This window comes from Aquarana catesbeiana, linkage group LG01, assembly GCF_042186555.1.
Source record: "Aquarana catesbeiana isolate 2022-GZ linkage group LG01, ASM4218655v1, whole genome shotgun sequence".
Lineage (NCBI taxonomy): Eukaryota > Metazoa > Chordata > Amphibia > Anura > Ranidae > Aquarana > Aquarana catesbeiana.
This window is the reverse complement of record NC_133324.1, coordinates 779,361,240-779,380,620: the sequence shown is the minus strand read 5'-3', so window position 1 is coordinate 779,380,620 and position 19,381 is coordinate 779,361,240. Positions and strand designations below refer to the sequence as shown.

Genomic DNA, 19,381 nt, shown 5'->3' with positions numbered 1-19,381 from the left:
TTCTCTCTGCAATATTGGATATCATCCTACAAAGAATAGAATTTAAATAGTTGACATTATGCATAGATAATTCATATCGCTTATATCGTGATTGATGAGCTGATCTCCATCCACACTTTGTTTTTCAATATGTGGTCCACATGCTGTGGGTGTGCAAGGTCCCAAAGCTCGGGATGGGGCTCCACAGCTGAAATTAGAGCTGGCTGTAAAACAGAGCTGGGCATGTCTTGTTCCTCCTCTTTCTCTTTCCCACAATCCCCCGGGTATGCAAAGGACTTTTGGATAATTACAGACAGGCATTTCCAATTTTTTCTTACATACAGTGACCAATCACATAATAAATATTTTTACAACTTAAAAACACCGACGCTCAAAAATGCCGGTACAGCGCTAATGCGTGTTTTTCGGCTTCTTTCGGCATCGGCGTCAAAACAGCTCCAGCGCTGGAGCCTCAGAATGCCCTGGTCCTGGGGTTTTTTTTGGAGCTTAAAAACGCCAATGCCTGTTACAGCTCAAAAACGCCATGGTGTGTATGAGGCCATTGAATAACATGGAGCAGCATTTTTAAGCTGCAAAAAAAGCTCAAAAATGCAGCTGAAAAAAGTCTGTGTGTATGAGGCCTAAATTGTATGGACATAACCATTATGTCATTATGACATAAGGAAGTATGTGCATTTTAATTCACTTCCATACACTTCAATGAGCCAAAGAACACATACTGTATACTGTAAATGGACCTAAATTGGTTCAGCTAATTTTTTTACACCACGGTGCAATGATGTGAATGTCCTCATTGGACTCAATAGGGTTGACTTACTAAAAATCTGGTGCAGCTGTGCATGGTAGGCAATCTGTTCCCAACTTCAGCTTGTTCAATTAAGCTTTGACAAAAAGCACCAGATTTTATACTCTCCAGTTTAGTAAATTAATGTGTATATTGACACATGTGTTTTCATACCTTACAAAATTCACATAAAAACACAAAGCTGAGAACTTGGCTACAACATGTGTTACTGGCTGGATCACCAGATAAAAATAAAAGCGAAAAACCTAAAGTAAGAAAATGAGTACACCCACCTCATTTATAGATTGGTTAATCTGCAGTATAAAATGTTTGGTTTTAATACTGCTTTATATACTAGATAGGGTGTTTAAGTATTAAATATGAATGTACTATTTCTTCAAGCAACCGAGTGGGCTGGCACATTGTTTAGCTGGATGACAGTCACACAAGAGTATGGTAAGCTTTTTGTCTCAGTCCTGAGGTCATGTCTGATCCTGCCATTGTGACAGCCTGCACTGATAAAGCTGTTACATTAGAGGAGAAAAAGAAGACAGCCACTGTCTTTATTGCTCCCTACTGGTCACTCTGCTTTGTGATCACAAATAGAAAGCCTAAGCAAGAGATCAACAACACTGACAAGACAAGGCTCTCTCTGCAACATATAGAACATAAATCAAGTCTGCATCTAGAGGATGACAGGTTCAAATGAAACAAAAATTATGTATGCATAAAAAATGTGCTACAATTCTCAAGTAGTCTGCATGCTAATCATGAAAAGGTCACATGGGCATTTTAATTCACCGAAGGTGTTTCATTTATATCAATGAAACACCTAACTATAGATCTAGCTCGTGATCATGTAGGGAGTAGTGAGTAAATCGAGATCCAGGTATCACAACTTTCATCCTGCATTCTATTACAAGGACCCACGTGTATGGTCAGGATAAAAGGGGTTACTACTGCCTTTTATTCCTCCATCCAATGAACTCCTTCTCTCATTGGTTGTTGCCTAACACGCCTGTTATCCATCCCTTGCTCCATGGTCCATCCTCCAGCCAAAGCTCAGACACATTTCAGTGTATAGGAATGCAGCTGATCGGAGTGGACTCCACGCTTCTGCCTGCTCTTCATTCTCATTGTCCTTGCTGTGGATTGGGTACCATTGGTCATGTCTACAAGAGAAACCCCCAACCCCAATGATCTCCTGTAGATGACGGAGGGGTTGACGCTTCATTGGGCTGATTGGGATTACCGGGAGCTCGGTGCGGAGCTGTCCGTGGTGCTGAACCCCGTGCCCCGCTCATTCCTCTACTACCTGCTCCTCTCCGCTGTCACTTTCATGGTTTGCATGCCACAGCCTATCACCAGCGACCATGGCAAGGATAAGATGGATCCTTACTGCTGTGTCCGGCTTCTACTTCTGGGAAGCGGCACTTCTACTAAGGTAGGTGCAATATTACATATATACCGGCTACCGCACACTGGGCTCTACAACCTGTAGGCAGCAACACATCAACTTCTACATACATCTCTACTCATTCATTCTTTTATCGGTACAGTGTGCACTGTGAGTGAGATTAGTGATATAATATATATATATATATATATATATATATATATATATATATATACCTTCAAAGGTGCCAGTTTTCAGTTACCACCTAATTTGTAATTATGATTACAATATTCGTTTAAACATAGGTTAAGTCGGATTTAAAGTTTGCTGTAGTTAATTCCAATCAATGTAATACAGTGAGTTCCGGGCATTGTGATTTACAGAAATGTTCTGCAGCGATACAGGTATTGGTAATTTAGGCAATTAGCATCTCTCTGTCCAATGTCTATCTCTTTTCCTCTTTATCTCTCTGATTTCTCTGTGATCTCTCTGTGATCTCTCTCTGATCTCTCTGTGATCTCTCTGTGATCTCTCTCTGATTTCTCTCTGGTCTCTCTCTGATCTCTCTTTGATTTCTCTCTGGTCTCTCTCTGATCTCTCTCTCTGGTCTCTCTCTGATCTCTCTCTGATTTCTCTCTGGTCTCTCTCTGATCTCTCTTTGATTTCTCTCTGGTCTCTCTCTGATCTCTCTCTCTGGTCTCTCCCTGATCTCTCTCTCTGGTCTCTCTCTGATCTCTCTCTGATTTCTCTCTGGCCCCTCTCTGATGTCTCTCTGATTTCTCTCTGGTCTCTCTGTGATATCTCTCTGATTTCTCTCTGATCTCTCTCTGATTTCTCTCTCTGATTTTTCTCTGATCTCTCTCTGATCTCTCTCTTTCCCCTTCTTGTTCTCTTTCTGACACACTCCTCTCACTCCCTCTCTCTCTCTCTCTCTCACACTGCCCCCCCACACACACTTTCCTTCTCTCTGTCCCCTCTCTTTCTACCAATTTATCAATCTCTCGAACTCTCTCTTTCTCTCTCTCTCTCTCTCTCTCTCTCTCTATTTTTCCCTCCCTCCCTATCTTTCTCTTTTACCCTCTGCCCTCTCTATCTCTCTTTTTCTTTTTCTCTCTCTGTTTCACTCTGTCTCTCTTTCTACCCCTTTCTCTCTCTTTCTCTCTAATTTCTTTCCTCCCCCCCCCCCTTCTCTCTCTTTCTCCTTAACTACACACACACACACACACATTCTTTATCTTTCTCTCTCCCTCTCTATTTCTCTCTGTCTCTCTCTATTCCTCCCTCTTTCTTCCTCCCTCCCCTCTCTGTCTTTCTCTCTCACCATCTTCCCTCTCATCTCTCCCTTCTTTTTTTCTCTTTCTCTCTGTTTCACTCTGTCTCTCTCTACCCCTTTCTCTTTCTCTCAAACACACACACACTACATATACAGTCTCTCTCTCTCTCTCTCTCTCTCTCTCTCTCCCTCCCTCTATTTCTTCCCCCCCCCCCACCCTCTCAACCTCTTCTTTCACTCTCCTTCTACCCCTTTTTCTCTCTTTCTTTCTAATTTCGTTCTATCTCCCCCCCCCCCCCCACCCTCTTCTCTCCTTTTCTCCTTAACCACACACACATGCACATGTACATGCACATGCACACACACATTCTTTCTCTTTATCTCTCTCCTTTCTTTCTCTCTACCTCTCTATTTCTCTCTCTCTCCATTTCTCCCTCTTTCTTCCTCCCTCCCCTCTCTGTCTTTCTCTCTCACCATCTTTCCTCTCATCTCTCCCTTTCTTTTTCTCTCTCTCTGTTTCACCTTGTCTCTCTCTTTACCCCTGTCTCTCTCTTTCTATCAAACACACACACACACACACACACACACACACACACACACACTACATATATAGTCTCTCTCTCTCTCCCTCCCTCTATTTCTTTCTACCCCCCCCCCCCCACCCCTCACGATCTTCTCTCTTTCTTGTTAACTACAATACACTTCCTCTTTCTCTCTTTCTTTTATCTCTCTTCCTCTCCCTCTCTTTCTCTCGCTTTTTTCTCTCTCTCCCGCTCTATTTCTCTCTCCCCCTCTCTTTCTCCTTCTACACACACACATGTGCTCGTGCACATAAACAAACACAATTTCTGTCTCTCTTTCTCATTTACTCCCAGTAGTAGTAAGAGCAGTAATGGCAACCCTTTAATGGACATCAATAAGACATGGTATGAAGTCTCATCAGGGTGTAAAGTGAAATGGCCATCTAGATTGATATTTCTTTGATTTACGTTTGTCTGAAAAATAGTCCAAGCAAGACAGTATTAAATCAATATCTTGGCCATGATTTAAAGGGCACTTAGCTAAACATTTTTTTCAATGCTGGCGATCCAACTCATTTTAATTATAGAAGATCACTTCTATAATTATATTGATTGACAGGCTCCAAAGCCTGGTATACTTTGACTTTAAATGTTCTTAGTTATTTTCTGTTTGTATAAATCATCTAATAGGTAAACCATTGGGTATGTTAAAACTGATCATTCTCAGCAATATTCTTATAACCATGTGGCTAGACTTACGTTGTGTATTCTGTTACATACATTCTTAAAATTGTGCATAACAAAATATTCAAATTACACTAGTATGTGTATGTATGAATGTAATTTAGGGACTTTATATTGTCAGCTCCTTGAGGGCAGGGACTGATATGAATGTACAATATATACGTAAAGGGCATAAATTGACGGCACCATATAAGTACTTGTAACAAATAAATAAAATATTTTGTCATGCAAGTCATATACAGTACACTGTATGTAAAAATAAAACCACAAATGACCTGCACCTTAATCCTAAAAGAGAATTTAAATGTTTTGTTTATATTTTAATTTAATGTTTTCTAGTGATACTTATGAATAATTAATGGCCAAAGAGCTGAGGTCCCAGTGGCCTTATAATTTAATTTCCTATCAGGAGTAAAATGGTAATACAGAATGTTCAAGGTCACAAACAGATTTTACTCCAAAGCCATGCTTTTCACTCCATAATTCCTGAAATTAACTGCAGGGAGCATTATCATTGATCTTGTATATGTCAATGTGTCAATGAATACATGCTACACGAATTAATATTGCGGTAGTTAGATATTTAATTAAAAGTTAAATATGTATTCACATAGCATTTAATACTTTCTTATGAAGTAAAACGGTGTGTTTTTATTAAATAATAAGAACATCAAAAGTATGTAACTGATTATTTTTTAGTTTTTACCCACTTGTACAACTGTAGTCATTTTTTTCCTATCTGTGTACAAAATGTGATAAAAAATTCTAAAATATAAAGGGGCTACACACTATGAAGCTGGTGCTATAAAGTTTAAGCTACATAAGTTCACCTTTAGCTGGATCACACCACAGAAACGCAGTACTAATGCGTTCCATATAAGTTTCTGCATGTGGGTTTTTGATGCGTTTTTGATGCATTTTCAGTGTTCCATTGTGTGTTTTTTCCCTGTTGTTTTTTTCCCCAAAGTTTCTTGTTTTTTATCTGTAATGCATTCCAGTGCATTTTTATGTGTTTAGATGCATTCTGATGTTTTTTTAATGTGTTTTACTGCATTTCAGTGCAGTTCTTTGCAGAATAAATGCAGCATGTTCTACTTTTGTTGACTTTACTGGAACACACTGCAATGGTGTGAGCTTTGCCATTAAAATCAATGCAACCTGCTCTACGTGCATTTTTGATGCAGAAAAAAAGGCACTGGATTAAAACCAGCAGGCATATGTTAACATCCAAGACAAAATTAATATGTTATGACTCCTACAAACTGCTTTAAATCTTGTGTTTTTCCACAGTTATTTAATACATTTTATATCTACAAATAACATATTCATCAAAATATGGGTCATTTTCTGTACTTCTCTTTGGCGTCTGTGGTCTAAAACGGATTTGCGACATTGTGAAGTTTCTGTAAATGGTTGCAAATTTCTTTAGAATATCGAACAAGTTGTCAAACTGTTGAAACGAAACTGCCAAACAGTTCTGAAACATACCAAGCAACCACAGAAAAAGGGTCGACTAGTAGTTGCAGCTCTATTACCATGAACAGTTCTATCTGCATATGCATGTGCTTTGGATTTAAATATGAAAGTGATGGCATCTTCAAACTTGATAAGGCTAATGGGTCAGTTTTTTCTCCAAGATGGATAGATGGTCCACTGCTCCATGTTTAGCCAGTAAAGATAGAAAAAATATTTCATCAGGCTAAATTTTTAACATAAAATAAAGCCAAAACATTCTTATTAATTATTAAGTGTTTGGTTTATAAGTGATCTTGGATCTTCATGGTACCATGTCCTTCACTTTGCTGTGCACCTTGAGGATATGTCAAACCTAACTCTAATGCCCCGTACACACGGTCGGACATTGATCGGACATTCCGACAACAAAATCCTAGGATTTTTTCCGACGGATGTTGGCTCAAACTTGTTTTGCGTACACATGGTCGCACAAAGTTGTCGGAATTTCCGATCGCCAAGAACGCGGTGACGTAAAGCATATAGGACGAGACTAGAAAAGGCCAGTTCAGAACCAAGCGCGGCACCCTTTGGGCTCCTTTTGCTAATCTCGTGTTAGTAAAAGTTTGGTGAGAGAAGATTCGCACTTTTTCAGACTCGTGGTTTTCAGATCGTTTTCTGCTGTTCAGTTTATGCTTGTGTGTTTGTATCTGCTCTTCAGTGTGTGCAGCAAGCTACGCGTGACTCAGTCATTGTGTTCTTGTTCGTTCATTACTGTTTTTCAGGTCGCTCTTCACAGGCCTTGCTGTTCTTCAGTGCGTTCTGTTACTTCGTTCTGAGCAACCGACCATTTTCTAGCCATGTTGCGTATATGTACTCCTCGTAGAGTTCGTGCTGTGTGGGGGCTTGGTGTTGGGGTCCTGACCTTGACACAAGCCCAGTCCATGAACAGGGTGGGGAGGAGTTCGTGGACCAAGAATTGGTTACTCCAGCGTGACCAGTTCTGTCATATGTCTTTGCTCCGTGTGATCCGTGAGAATAATCCTGATGATTTCAGGAACTTTCTCCGGATGACGGACCCCGTATTTCACCGTTTGTTGGCTTTGCTGACCTCCTATATTAGCAGGCAGGATACCTGCATGAGGCAAGCCATCACTCCGGAGCAGAGGCTCGTCGCTACCCTGCGGTATTTGGCGACGGGGAGAAGCCTGCAGGACTTGAAGTTCTCGACAGGCATCTCCCCCCAGGATCGGGGGATCATTATCCCAGAGACCTGTTCTGCCATCATCCAGGTCCTGCAGAAGGAGTATACGAAGGTAAGATTTTTATCTTTTAATATCACATTTTATTGTATTTAATGTTTAATAATATATTGTATTTATTTCCACATTCCCTAATTACCATGATTGTAATATGCTGTGAATGTCCCCTTTGTCCTCATGCATGCTGGATTTTTATGTCATTATTTTTGTTGTCCTTCATACATATTTGCCTTCACTTACCTCCCCAGCATGCTCTCCTGGCCCTATATTCACCTCATGTAGTCACTTAACAATGTATTTTATCAGCTCCATAGTAGTGCTTTACCCCAAACACCCCCTAAAATGTTTAGAAATCTGATTTGTGTTTTAAATTCAGGCAGAGTGCCAGAGGCTTTTTTAACCCTCCCTCCCCCCAACTGCTAAGTCATCTGATCCCAATTCTCTATCTATCCTCAATCATCTATCTGGTGACTTTGCCAAACCCATACACACTATACCCACCTCTTTACTGGTCAGATGTATGGATGAATTCCCCAAAGCATGTAGTGCAAGGGCCTGCCTGTATACTTTCCAATGGTACTGTTTAAAGTTTTTGTATCCTATTATTATCTTGATAGATAATAGCAGAATGTTCAAATGTCCTCAAATGTGTACAGTGTGTATTTATATCTTTGTATTATGACACTTCTTACCTGTCCAGTGGGCTGCCAATAGTGTAATTAGGGAGGGGCTGTTCCAAGTAATACCCATTATTTAGACATTCATTTCTCAATGAAGTGGAGAGGGTTACCTGTCCAAGAGTCCCACCCCCCATAATGTTAGAAATGGCCCATGAGAGGGGGGAGGGGAATATGATAGGTGTACCTTATACTTTGGTGTTGTAAAATTCCCCTTAATAAATGTTATCTGGATGTTGGCCAAGAATGTTTGTGTCTAATCTGCTTTCCATGTTTTAATGTGCAAAAAGACTAATTTTTTTTTTTTCATCAACAGTTTCCTTCCACGCCACAGAAATGGCAGACTGTGGCCTCCCACTTTGCCTAACTGCGGAGGGGCAATTGATGGGAAACACGTCCACATCGTCCCACCACCCAACTCGGGGTCATACTATTATAATTACAAGGGGTTCAATAGTATTGTGATGTTGGCGGTGGTGTCGGCTAATTATGAGTTCCTGTATGTGGACGTGGGGAAGAATGGCCGGATGTCCGATGGTGGAGTCATCGCCCAGACAGAGTTTTACAGGCATCTCCAGAATGGCAGCTTGGGCTTGCCACCTCCAGAAGACAATGTGGAAGGACTCCCATTCGTCTTCGTTGCGGATGAAGCATTTGCGCTGAGGGACCACCTTATGCAGCCATTCCTGATGAGGACCCTCACCCCGGACCAGAGGGTTTTTAATTACCGGCTGGCCAGAGCCAGAAGAGTGGTGGAGAACACATTTGGAATCATGGCCAGCCGGTTCCGCCTATTTCTTACACCCATCCATATGGCGGAGTATAAACTGAATCATATAATCCTGGTGTGCTGTGTTCTACATAACTTTTTACGGCAACATTCTGCCAACTATGCTGGCTCAGTTGGGCCTGAGGCCGGAATTATAAATGAAACAACCCTGGCGGCGCTTGAAAGTGGCCGTCTTGGCTTGCCCTCCCTGAGTGCCCATGATGTCTGGCTAAGATACCTTGAGTTCTTTGCGGGTAGGGGGGCCATCAATATGCCAGACAATTTGTGAAACCTTGATCAAATAAAACAAAAAATTAAGCTAATCTTTGGTGACATTTACTGCTTGTGTTTGTTTTAGCTGACCCTGACAGAAATGTGGTGAGTCCTGAAAATGGCGTGATTGTGTAACCTTATATAAAGCACTGTTGGCTGTTATTTACTAAAGGCAAAGACACTTTGCACTACAAGTGCACTTGAAAATGTACTGAAACTGCACTTGTAGTGCAAAGTGGATTTGCCCTTAGGAAATAACCCCCATTGTCACAGAAAGCAGCAATTACATTACCACAAAAGTGGTGTAGCGTTGAGACAATAATCCACACATTCTTGATTAACAATCTTTTTAATACCTTCACAATCTCATGTGCATTTAGAAAAGGTTTTTAAAACAAACCAACATGTTTGTTGTATAACAATTTTTGGGGTGGCATTATCAAAAATTCGAAATGTCCATTTAAGATAAAACAGGCATGTTTCCAAACAACAAGAAAGACACAAATCTTGAATTTACAAAGTTCACATTAGGTAGAACTTGAAGGCAATATCAGACATGAGTATTAAGGAACTGTGTTTGATATTGCGTTCAGCTGGGGTGAAGTCACCCCAGGAAAAGCCAAATTTGGAAGATGCACATCAATTTACGAATGTCATCATGTGCTAGCTGCCATCACGGGAGATTAGGGATGAGCTTCGAGTTCGAGTCGAACTCATGTTCGACTCGAACATTGGCTGTTCGCAAGTTCGCCGAACAGCGAACAATTTGGGGTGTTCGCGGCAAATTCAAATGCGAACCGAACAGGGGGGTGTTCGGCTCATCCCTACGGGGGATCAAGGGAAGTGTTTTGGGTGACATTTACTGCTTGTGTTTGTTTTAGCTGACCCTGACAGAAATGTGGTGAGTCCTGAAAATGGCGTGATTGTGTAACCTTATATAAAGCACTGTTGGCTGTTATTTACTAAAGGCAAAGACACTTTGCACTACAAGTGCACTTGAAAATGTACTGAAACTGCACTTGTAGTGCAAAGTGGATTTGCCCTTAGGAAATAACCCCCATTGTCACAGAAAGCAGCAATTACATTACCACAAAAGTGGTGTAGCGTTGAGACAATAATCCACACATTCTTGATTAACAATCTTTTTAATACCTTCACAATCTCATGTGCATTTAGAAAAGGTTTTTAAAACAAACCAACATGTTTGTTGTATAACAATTTTTGGGGTGGCATTATCAAAAATCGAAATGTCCATTTAAGATAAAACAGGCATGTTTCCAAACAACAAGAAAGACACAAATCTTGAATTTACAAAGTTCACATTAGGTAGAACTTGAAGGCAATATCAGACATGAGTATTAAGGAACTGTGTTTGATATTGCGTTCAGCTGGGGTGAAGTCACCCCAGGAAAAGCCAAATTTGGAAGATGCACATCAATTTACGAATGTCATCATGTGCTAGCTGCCATCACGGGAGATTAGGGATGAGCTTCGAGTTCGAGTCGAACTCATGTTCGACTCGAACATTGGCTGTTCGCAAGTTCGCCGAACAGCGAACAATTTGGGGTGTTCGCGGCAAATTCAAATGCCGCGGAACACCCTTTAAAAGTCTATGGGAGAAATCAAAAGTGTTAATTTTAAAGGCTTATATGCAAGTTATTGTCATAAAAAGTGTTTGGGGACCTGGGTCCTGCCCCAGGGGACATGGATCAATGCAAAAAAAAGTTTTAAAAACGGCCGTTTTTTCAGGAGCAGTGATTTTAATAATGCTTAAAGTCAAACAGTAAAAGTGTAATATCCCTTTAAATTTCGTAGCTGGGGGGTGTCTATAGTATGCCTGTAAAGGGGCGCATGTTTCCTGTGTTTAGAACAGTCTGACAGCAAAATGACATATCGACGGAAAAAACCCATTTAAAACTACTCGCGGCTATTGCATTGCCGGTCCGACAATGCACATAGAAGTTCATTGATAAAAACGGCATGGGAATTCCCCACAGGGGAACCCCGAACCAAAATTAAAAAAATGACGTGAGGGTCCCCTTAAATTCCATACCAGGCCCTTCAGGTCTGGTATGGATATTAAGGGGAACCCTGGCCAAAATTATACAAAAAAATGACGTGGGGGTCCCCCTAAATTCCATACCAGACCCTTCAGGTCTGGTATGGATTTTAAGGGGAACCCCGCGCCCAAAAAAAAAAAACGACGTGGGGTCCCCCCAAAAATCCATACCAGACCCTTATCCGAGCACGCAACCTGGCAGGCCGCAGAAAAAGAGGGGGGGACGAGAGTGCGCCCCCCTCCTGAACTGTACCAGGCCACATGCCCTCAACATTGGGAGGGTGCTTTGGGGAAGCCCCCCAAAACACCTTGTCCCCATGTTGATGAGGACAAGGGCCTCATCCCCACAACCCTGGCCGGTGGTTGTGGGGGTCTGCGAGCGGGGGGCTTATCGGAAGAAGAAGACGAAGGAAGATAGAAGAAAAAAGAAAGAAGAAGCATTTAAATAAAGGAATTGTCAAAAACTGTCTCTTGTCATTTTTAACATTTTTGACAGTTTTTTAGTGAAATGGTAGGGGTAAGTGCCCCCTTACCATTTCACACAGGGGGGAGGGCCGGGATCTGGGGGTCTCCTTGTTAAAGGGGGCTTCCAGATTCCGATAAGCCCCCCGCCCGCAGACCCCCCACAACCACCGGCCAGGGTTTTGGGGATCAGGCCCTTGTCTTCATCAACATGGGGACAAGGTGTTTTGGGGGGCTACCCCAAAGCACCTCCCAATGTTGAGGGCATGTGGCCTGGTACGGTTCAGGAGGGGGGGCGCTCTCTCATTCCCCCTCTTTTCCTGTGGCCTGCCAGGTTGCGTGCTCGGATAAGGGACTGGTATGGATTTTTGGGGGGACCCCACACCGTTTTTTTTTTTTTTTTTTGGCACGGGGTTCCCCTTAAAATCCGTACCAGACCTGAAGGGTCTGGTATGGAATTTAGGGGGACCCCCACGTAATTTTTTAAAAAATTTTGGCCGGGGTTCCCCTTAATATCCATACCAGACCTGAAGGGCCTGGTATGGAATTTAGGGGGACCCTCACGTCATTTTTTTTTTAAATTTTGGTTCGGGGTTCCCCTGTGGGGAATTCCCATGCCATTTTTATCAATGAACTTCTATGTGTATTGTCGGACCGGCAATGCAATAGCCATGAGTAGTTTTAAATGGGTTTTTTCCTTCGAAATGTCATTTTGCTGTCAGACTGTTCTAAACACAGGAAACATGCGCCCCTTTACAGGCATACTATAGACACCCCCCAGCTACGAAATTTAAAGGGATATTACACTTTTATTGTTTGACTTTAAGCATTATTAAAATCACTGCTCCCGAAAAAACGGCCGTTTTTAAAACTTTTTTTTGCATTGATCCATGTCCCCTGGGGCAGGACCCAGGTCCCCAAACACTTTTTATGACAATAACTTGCATATAAGCCTTTAAAATTAGCACTTTTGATTATTCATGTTCGTGTCCCATAGACTTTAACGATGTTCGCGTGTTCAAACAAACTTATTGCCTGTTCGCATGTTCTGGTGCGAACCGAACAGGGGGGTGTTCGGCTCATCCCCACGGGGGATCAAGGGAAGTGTTTTGGGGGAGCAACCCCTTCCTCACAGCTACTTTATTATTGAGGAAGGGGTTGCACCCCCAAAACGCGTCCATTGATCTCCCGTGATGGCAGATAGCACATGTTGACACACTGTGTGCATCCTCCAAATTTGGCTTTTCTAAAAATTGCAAAAAGATTTTGAACATTGTAGCACACAAAAAACATAGGGATTTGGAGAGGTTTTAAACTCTCCCCAAAACATTAATGATGTTATTATTTTTTTGAATAACATCATTGATGTTGTTCTTGAGGTTTTCCAATGCTAAATTACACCCCATGATCTCCCCAATCAGGATCTGGGCACTTTCCGAGGTGAAAGGATCAGGATCCACAACATCACGATCACCTAAAAAGAGAGAAACCAAAAAAAGCAGGTATTATAAATATGCCGGCATCCATCTCTTACCTGAGCCTATGGTAGCACACACTCACCTGTTGTGGTGACTAGTTCCACCACGTCTTCTTCCTCCTCCTGCTCTTCTTGTGTTTGGGGTATTTCCCCTTCCTCCAGAGGGGGGGGTCTCTGGTCTCCTCGGATGAGGGGTGTCCTCCGAGTCTTTTCTCCCCTATGTTAAACAAAAATGGTATACTTAGCACACAGATATTTGATGGCAGAACTTTAAAGATGAAACATTGGTTGGAAGTGGGGTACAATTGTCTATGTTGGCAGAGTTCCAAGATGTAGAATTTTGAGTGTCCTTTGTCAAGCTTCAATACTTTACCTGTTTTGTACAAGCTTCGCAGATGGAGACACCCCTATAGTATACACTGGAGCACCTGTGTGACCCCCCTAATAAAAATGGTGTTCTTGTGTCCCACACTAGTGGTCTTGTGTCCAGATGTGAAAACAGCTGCTAAGTGTCCTCTCCTTACACAGAATCTAGTTTGCATTTCATTCTAGTACCAAACCCATCTACACAACCAAATTAGTTTCATACAAGTAGGCCCTAAAAAATGTGGGCAAATGCATATGGCCAAAACAATGGTGTTTTAGAGGCCGAAAGAAAAATGTTTGATACGAACAAATAATGTGCCCATGAACATGAAAGTTGACATTTAAAACTGTACAACACTTTTAAGAAAAGCACATGGAGCAGCACAAACGTAATCAAGACAAAAAGAATAGGAACACAGGACAACTACTTACTTTTTTGCAGCACTCTCTGGATCTTTCTGTACTGCTCATGTTCTCTTAATTTCAGGTCCGACCACCGCTTCCTGAGCTGATCTTTCGATCGACGTACCCCGAAATTCCGGTGCAGACTCCTGACCACTTTCGCCATTATCTTGGCCTTTCTGACATTGGGGTTGGGGTAAGGTCCATACTTCCGTCATAGTCGGCCTTCTTCAGGATGTCCACCATCTCCAACATCTCCCCAAAGGACATATTTGAGGCCTTAAATCTTCTCCTTCTGGATCGGGACGTTTCCGGATCCGGGCTTTCCTTCTCCTCCTCCTCGTTGCTATAATTAGCACGCACCTGCTGTGTCTCCACCATGTGCTCTTCCCCCACTGCGCCGAATGAAAAGGGGCGGGGAATAGACAAGAAAGAATGTCAGGGGCGGGCGGAGTTACACGCATGCGCAGTGTGTATAAAGCGTAACACGCGCACGTAGTACGTACGATCTGTGAGCGGAGGAAGGAGTATCAGAGGCGCCGATCGTGATAACGAAGGTAAGAGACAAACTTGGGCCTATACTGCTTCTAAATTGAAGCTTATATTGCAACAAGATTCGAAGAGTTTGACCTGACATTAGGGTGTTTTGTGTTGTGTCTTGCAGGGAAAATGGATGGCTTCAACGACCACAATTTCCTCCCCCTGTTCATAGACAAATACAGGGAGCTGCCCTGTCTGTGGCAGGTGAGACACCCTCATTACAACAATAAACAAAAGAGGCAGGCAGCGCTGGAGAAACTGCTGGAGTTGGTGACGCCGGTGGTCCCCACAGCAACCATCCCCTATTTAAAGACCAAAATTGGTGGCCTGAGGAGCACTTATCTTAGGGAGCGCAAGAAGGTCACGGATTCCCAGAGATCCGAAGCTGCAGCAGATGGCGTTTATGTCCCCAGGCTGTGGTATTATGAGAGACTGCAATTTCTGTCAGACCACACTGAAGTCAGAGAATCCCTCTCCACTCTTCCTTCCACTGTTCCTTCCACCCCAGCTGAGGCTTCCAATGTCCAACCTGGGCCTTCCAGCCAGGAAGAAGTGGAGGAGCCCAGCTTGAGCCAGGTATAGCATTCTTCTACAGATTTCTGGTCAATAAATAAATGACGTTTACTAGATGTCATTATTGATCTCCAATTGCTGATTGCAAAAATGGTTTAAATATCAATAGACAGTGGTGGGCACCAAAAATTGGGACAAGAATGAAAAACGCTGGGCTCAGAAGGATAGTCTGTTAGATTTGTTAACATTCAATTTGCAACAATCATGAGGTGACAATTGTGTGTGATTGAAGAATCAAAAACTAAAACTATGTCCCTTTTTTATACACAGGAAGACCTCAGCCAGGAGGAGGCTGTGAAATGTGGCAGCCAGGAGGAGGCAGGGCTAATTTGCAGCCAGGAGGAGGCGGGGCTAAGTGTCAGCCAGGAGAAGCCTGGGACAAGTCGAAGCCTGACCGAATCGCAGGTTCCTCCCCTCCGCCTTCCATACAAAAGAGCGAGGAAGGCGACTCACATGCAGGATTCTGCGCTCAGGCTCATTCCCTCCCCCGCGTCCCTCAGAGCCTTACCCACTCCTGAAGAGGCCTTTGCCTGCACGGCTGCCACAAAACTGCAGGGCATGCAGGAGGGTCAACGCAAACTATGTGACGACCTTCTGTATAAAGTCCTAAGTAAGTGGGTGAGTGGGGAACTAACCCCCAATACGCACCTGAGTGAATTGGCCCCTCCTCCTCCTGCTGCCACAACTCCACCACCAGAGCCACAGCGTGGAAGGAAGCGTGGAAGGAAGACCAGAGAGTGATGACCCTGGGTTCAGTATGGTCTGACAAAAGATGCAGTCTCTTGTATGACCACAGCCTGGGGACACAGATGTCATCTGCTGCTTTCCGGATCTCTGGGACTTCTGGACCAGACTGCACTCCCTTATATAAGGACTCCTCAGGCCCCCAATTTTGTTTGAAAATAATTGATGTCTGCCCTGGGAGTCCAAGGCTTCACCCATTTCTGCTGTTTCTCCAGTGTTGCCTCCATCTTTGTTTAGTTGTGAGCCCTTAATAAATGAATTTTTTTTTTATATTATACTCGCCTATGTGTGTTTTCATTCAAAAAGGACAGTTTGTTTCTGAGGATTCAGGTACATTTCAAAATACAATGTGAAATTAACAAGACACCAACATCAAACAATCTCCTACAGATTAAATAATACAACATATCAATGGGGTTGTGGTAACTGGACACACAAAACACACACAAAAATATTCTGGAGTAAAACTAAAAATAAAATAAAACAAAGATCAGCCTTGAAAAAAATACAAACCTAAAAAAAAAAAAAATAATCTGCCTAAAAAATAAATAAATAAATAAAACAACACAAAAATAATGTTGTAAGATGTGACAAATCAAAATATATTGAGGGAATCCCGATAAAGAATAAAGAAAGAAGTTTGTGAGAAGTCTGTGTGAATATGAGCAGAAAAACTACTTCATTCTTCTCACATTATAAAGAAGAAGAGAGTGCGCTGTATTAAACCATTTTTAACATTGCACCGTGACGAAAGTGTTGTATCCATTGCGAACGCTAAGTTTACCAGACCGAGCTGTTCCGTGTCGGAATTTCTTCTGAGCGTGGCACTTTGTGCGTCGGAACTGGCCACACATGGTCGGAATTGACGCGATCGGATTTTGTTGTCGGAAAATTTTATAGCCTGCTCTCAAACTTTGTGTGTCGGAAAATCCGATGGAAAATGTCCGATGGAGCCCACACACAAATCCGACCGTGTGAACGGGGCATTAATGTTTTTAGACTTTTATATCTTGTGCCTATAATATATTGAGTTTCCAAGTGTATCAAATAATCCTGAATCAAGTACTGTAACATATAATAACTAAAAAACAAAAAAACACTGATTTGATGAAAGCAGGCTTAATCTGACGGATTGTTATGGTTTCCTAAACTTTGGATACTATTTCTGCTTTTTGTCCACTATTGTTCTGATATACTGGGGGGGATTTACTAAAACTGGAGCGCTCAGAATCTGGTGCAGCTGTGCATGGTAGCCAATCTGCTTCTAACTTCAGCTTGGTAAGTTAAGCTTTGACAATAAAACGACCCGATTTCCCGGTCCCATATGTGACATCCAACTAGTATACCCAGAACGAGGCATGGATCGCACGCCACAGGGGGCCTAGTATACCTATCCATACATGCTGTTGATACCTTAGTGCCGGGATTGGCACAGTCACATATGAGTGCAACCTTTGTATCAATTTTAAACCCATTATTAAAAATGTACTACACCATAAAGCTCTTCTTTGTGTCCCTGGTGGAGTCTGTTTTCCACATCCCCAGCCTATGCCAGAGGGAATTCCAAAGTGGAGAGATGCACACCCAGGATTTTTTTGGTTTACCCAAACAAAGCGCATTTTGACCTATCCTAAAAAGTGGTCAAACACCTTTGGTGAGTTGCCATCTACCTCATGAGAACTCGGGGTGAAGCTTTTATTTTAAAGACACATCAATTCAAAATAATTTATTCTATGTTTTTATGGTGTTGGGTTTGTCACAATGGACTTTAATCAGTTTGCTATTGATTATGCACATGTTATAATATGTGTTGTTTTGTAGCACTAACACCTTTACCTTTGTTAACTACCCCAAAAACCAAAGTGAAAAAATGATGCAGCAGGCTAGTCGATTTTGCTGAAATTTCATTGCAGCAACTCAAAATGGTACTCAGTAGTTTGTATGGCCCTACATGCCTGCCTGACAATGTCGGTGCATGCTCCTAATAAGATGATGGATGGTGTCCTGGGGTATTTCCTCCCAGATCTGGACCAGGGCATCACTGAGCTCTTGAATAGACTGAGGTATAACCTGGCGGCTTCGGATGGACCAAAACAAAATGTCCCAGAGGTGTTGTCTTGGATTTAGGTTAGGTGAGCGTGGGAGCCATTCAATGGTATCAATTCCTTTATCCTTCAGAGAGCATACTCTTGCCACATGAGGCCAGGCATTGTCATGCATCAGGAGAACCCAGGACCCACTGCACCAGCCTAGTGCCTGACAATGGGTCCAAGGATTTCATCCCGATACCTAATGGCAGTCAGGGTGCCATTGTCTAGCCTGTAGAGGTCTGTGCATCCCTCCATGGATACGCTTCCCCAGACCATCACGGACCCACCTCCAAACTGGTCATGCTGAACGATGTTAATGGCAGCATAACATTCTCTACGGCTTCTCCAGACCCTTTCACGTCTGTCACATGTGCTCAGAGTGAACCTGTTCTTATCTATGAAAAGCACAGGGCGCCAGTGGCGGACCTGGCAATTCTGCTGTTCAATGGCAAATGCCAATCGAGCTTCATGGTGCTGGGCAGTGAGCACAGGACCCACTAGAGGATGTCAGGTTCTCAGGCCACCCTCACGAAATCTGTTTCTGATTGTTTGGTCAGAGACATTCACACCAGTGGCCTACTGGAGGTCATTTTGTGGGGCTCTGGCAGTGCTCATATTGTTACTCCTTGCACAAAGGAGCAGATACTGTCCCGTTGATGGGTTAAGGACCTTCTACAACTTTGTCCAGCTCTCCTAGAGTAACCGCCTGTCTCCTGGAATCTCCTCCATGCACTTGATACTGTGCTGGGAGACACAGAAAACCTCTGGCAATGGCATGTATAGATGTGCCATCCCAAAGGAGTTGGACAGCCTGTGCAACCTCTATAGGGTCCAGGTATTGCCTCATGCTACCAGTAGTGACACTGACCCTAGCCAAATGCAAAAGTAGTGAAAAACAGTCAGAAAAGATGAGTAGGGGAAAAAAAGTCAGTGTTCTCCACTTGTAAAACCATTCCTGTTTTGGGGGTTGTCTCATTGTTTCCCATCTAGTGCACCTGTTGTTGTTTCATTAACGCCAAAGCAGCTGAAACTGATTAACAACCCCCTCTGCTACTTAACTGACCAAATCAATATCTCAGGAATTTAATTGACTATACTCTGATTAAAAAGTGTTCCTTTCATTTTTTGCGAGCAGTATATATATATATATATATATATATATATATATATATATATATATATATATATATATTCAGTTGGAATGTCATTAAAGTGATTGTAAACAATCATTTTGTAAAACAACCCATTCAGTTTAAAATAGAAATGAGAGGCAAAACATTTTTGTATAGATATGGAAATACATTATAGATATCTCTTTCCCTTTTTTATAAGTGATCACATTCCCTCTGTTCTCAGATGCATAGCCATGGTGGGTCAGGACAAGTCTGATCATTGGAGGAAAGCACACTGAGCTCCCAGCATAGCTAAAGAACTGACCACGCTGTGCTCTCCTGCTTATTGTGGACAGTTTTTAATAGGAAAGCAGGGGGACTGGCAGGAGCACCAGGGATTTCACA

The 19,381-nt window shown here is 42.5% G+C and overlaps 1 protein-coding gene across 1 annotated transcript in view; it reads left to right on the top strand.

Moving 5' to 3' along the window:
• The first annotated feature begins 1,843 nt into the window (after window positions 1-1,843).
• Window positions 1,844-19,381, top strand: part of GLRA3 (glycine receptor alpha 3) — a 503,536-nt gene continuing 485,998 nt past the window's right edge. The window contains exon 1 of the mRNA XM_073606537.1: window positions 1,844-2,228. Within this exon, the coding sequence (XP_073462638.1) occupies window positions 2,158-2,228 (71 nt within the window). The 5' untranslated portion in view covers window positions 1,844-2,157. The remainder of the gene's footprint in view (window positions 2,229-19,381) is intronic.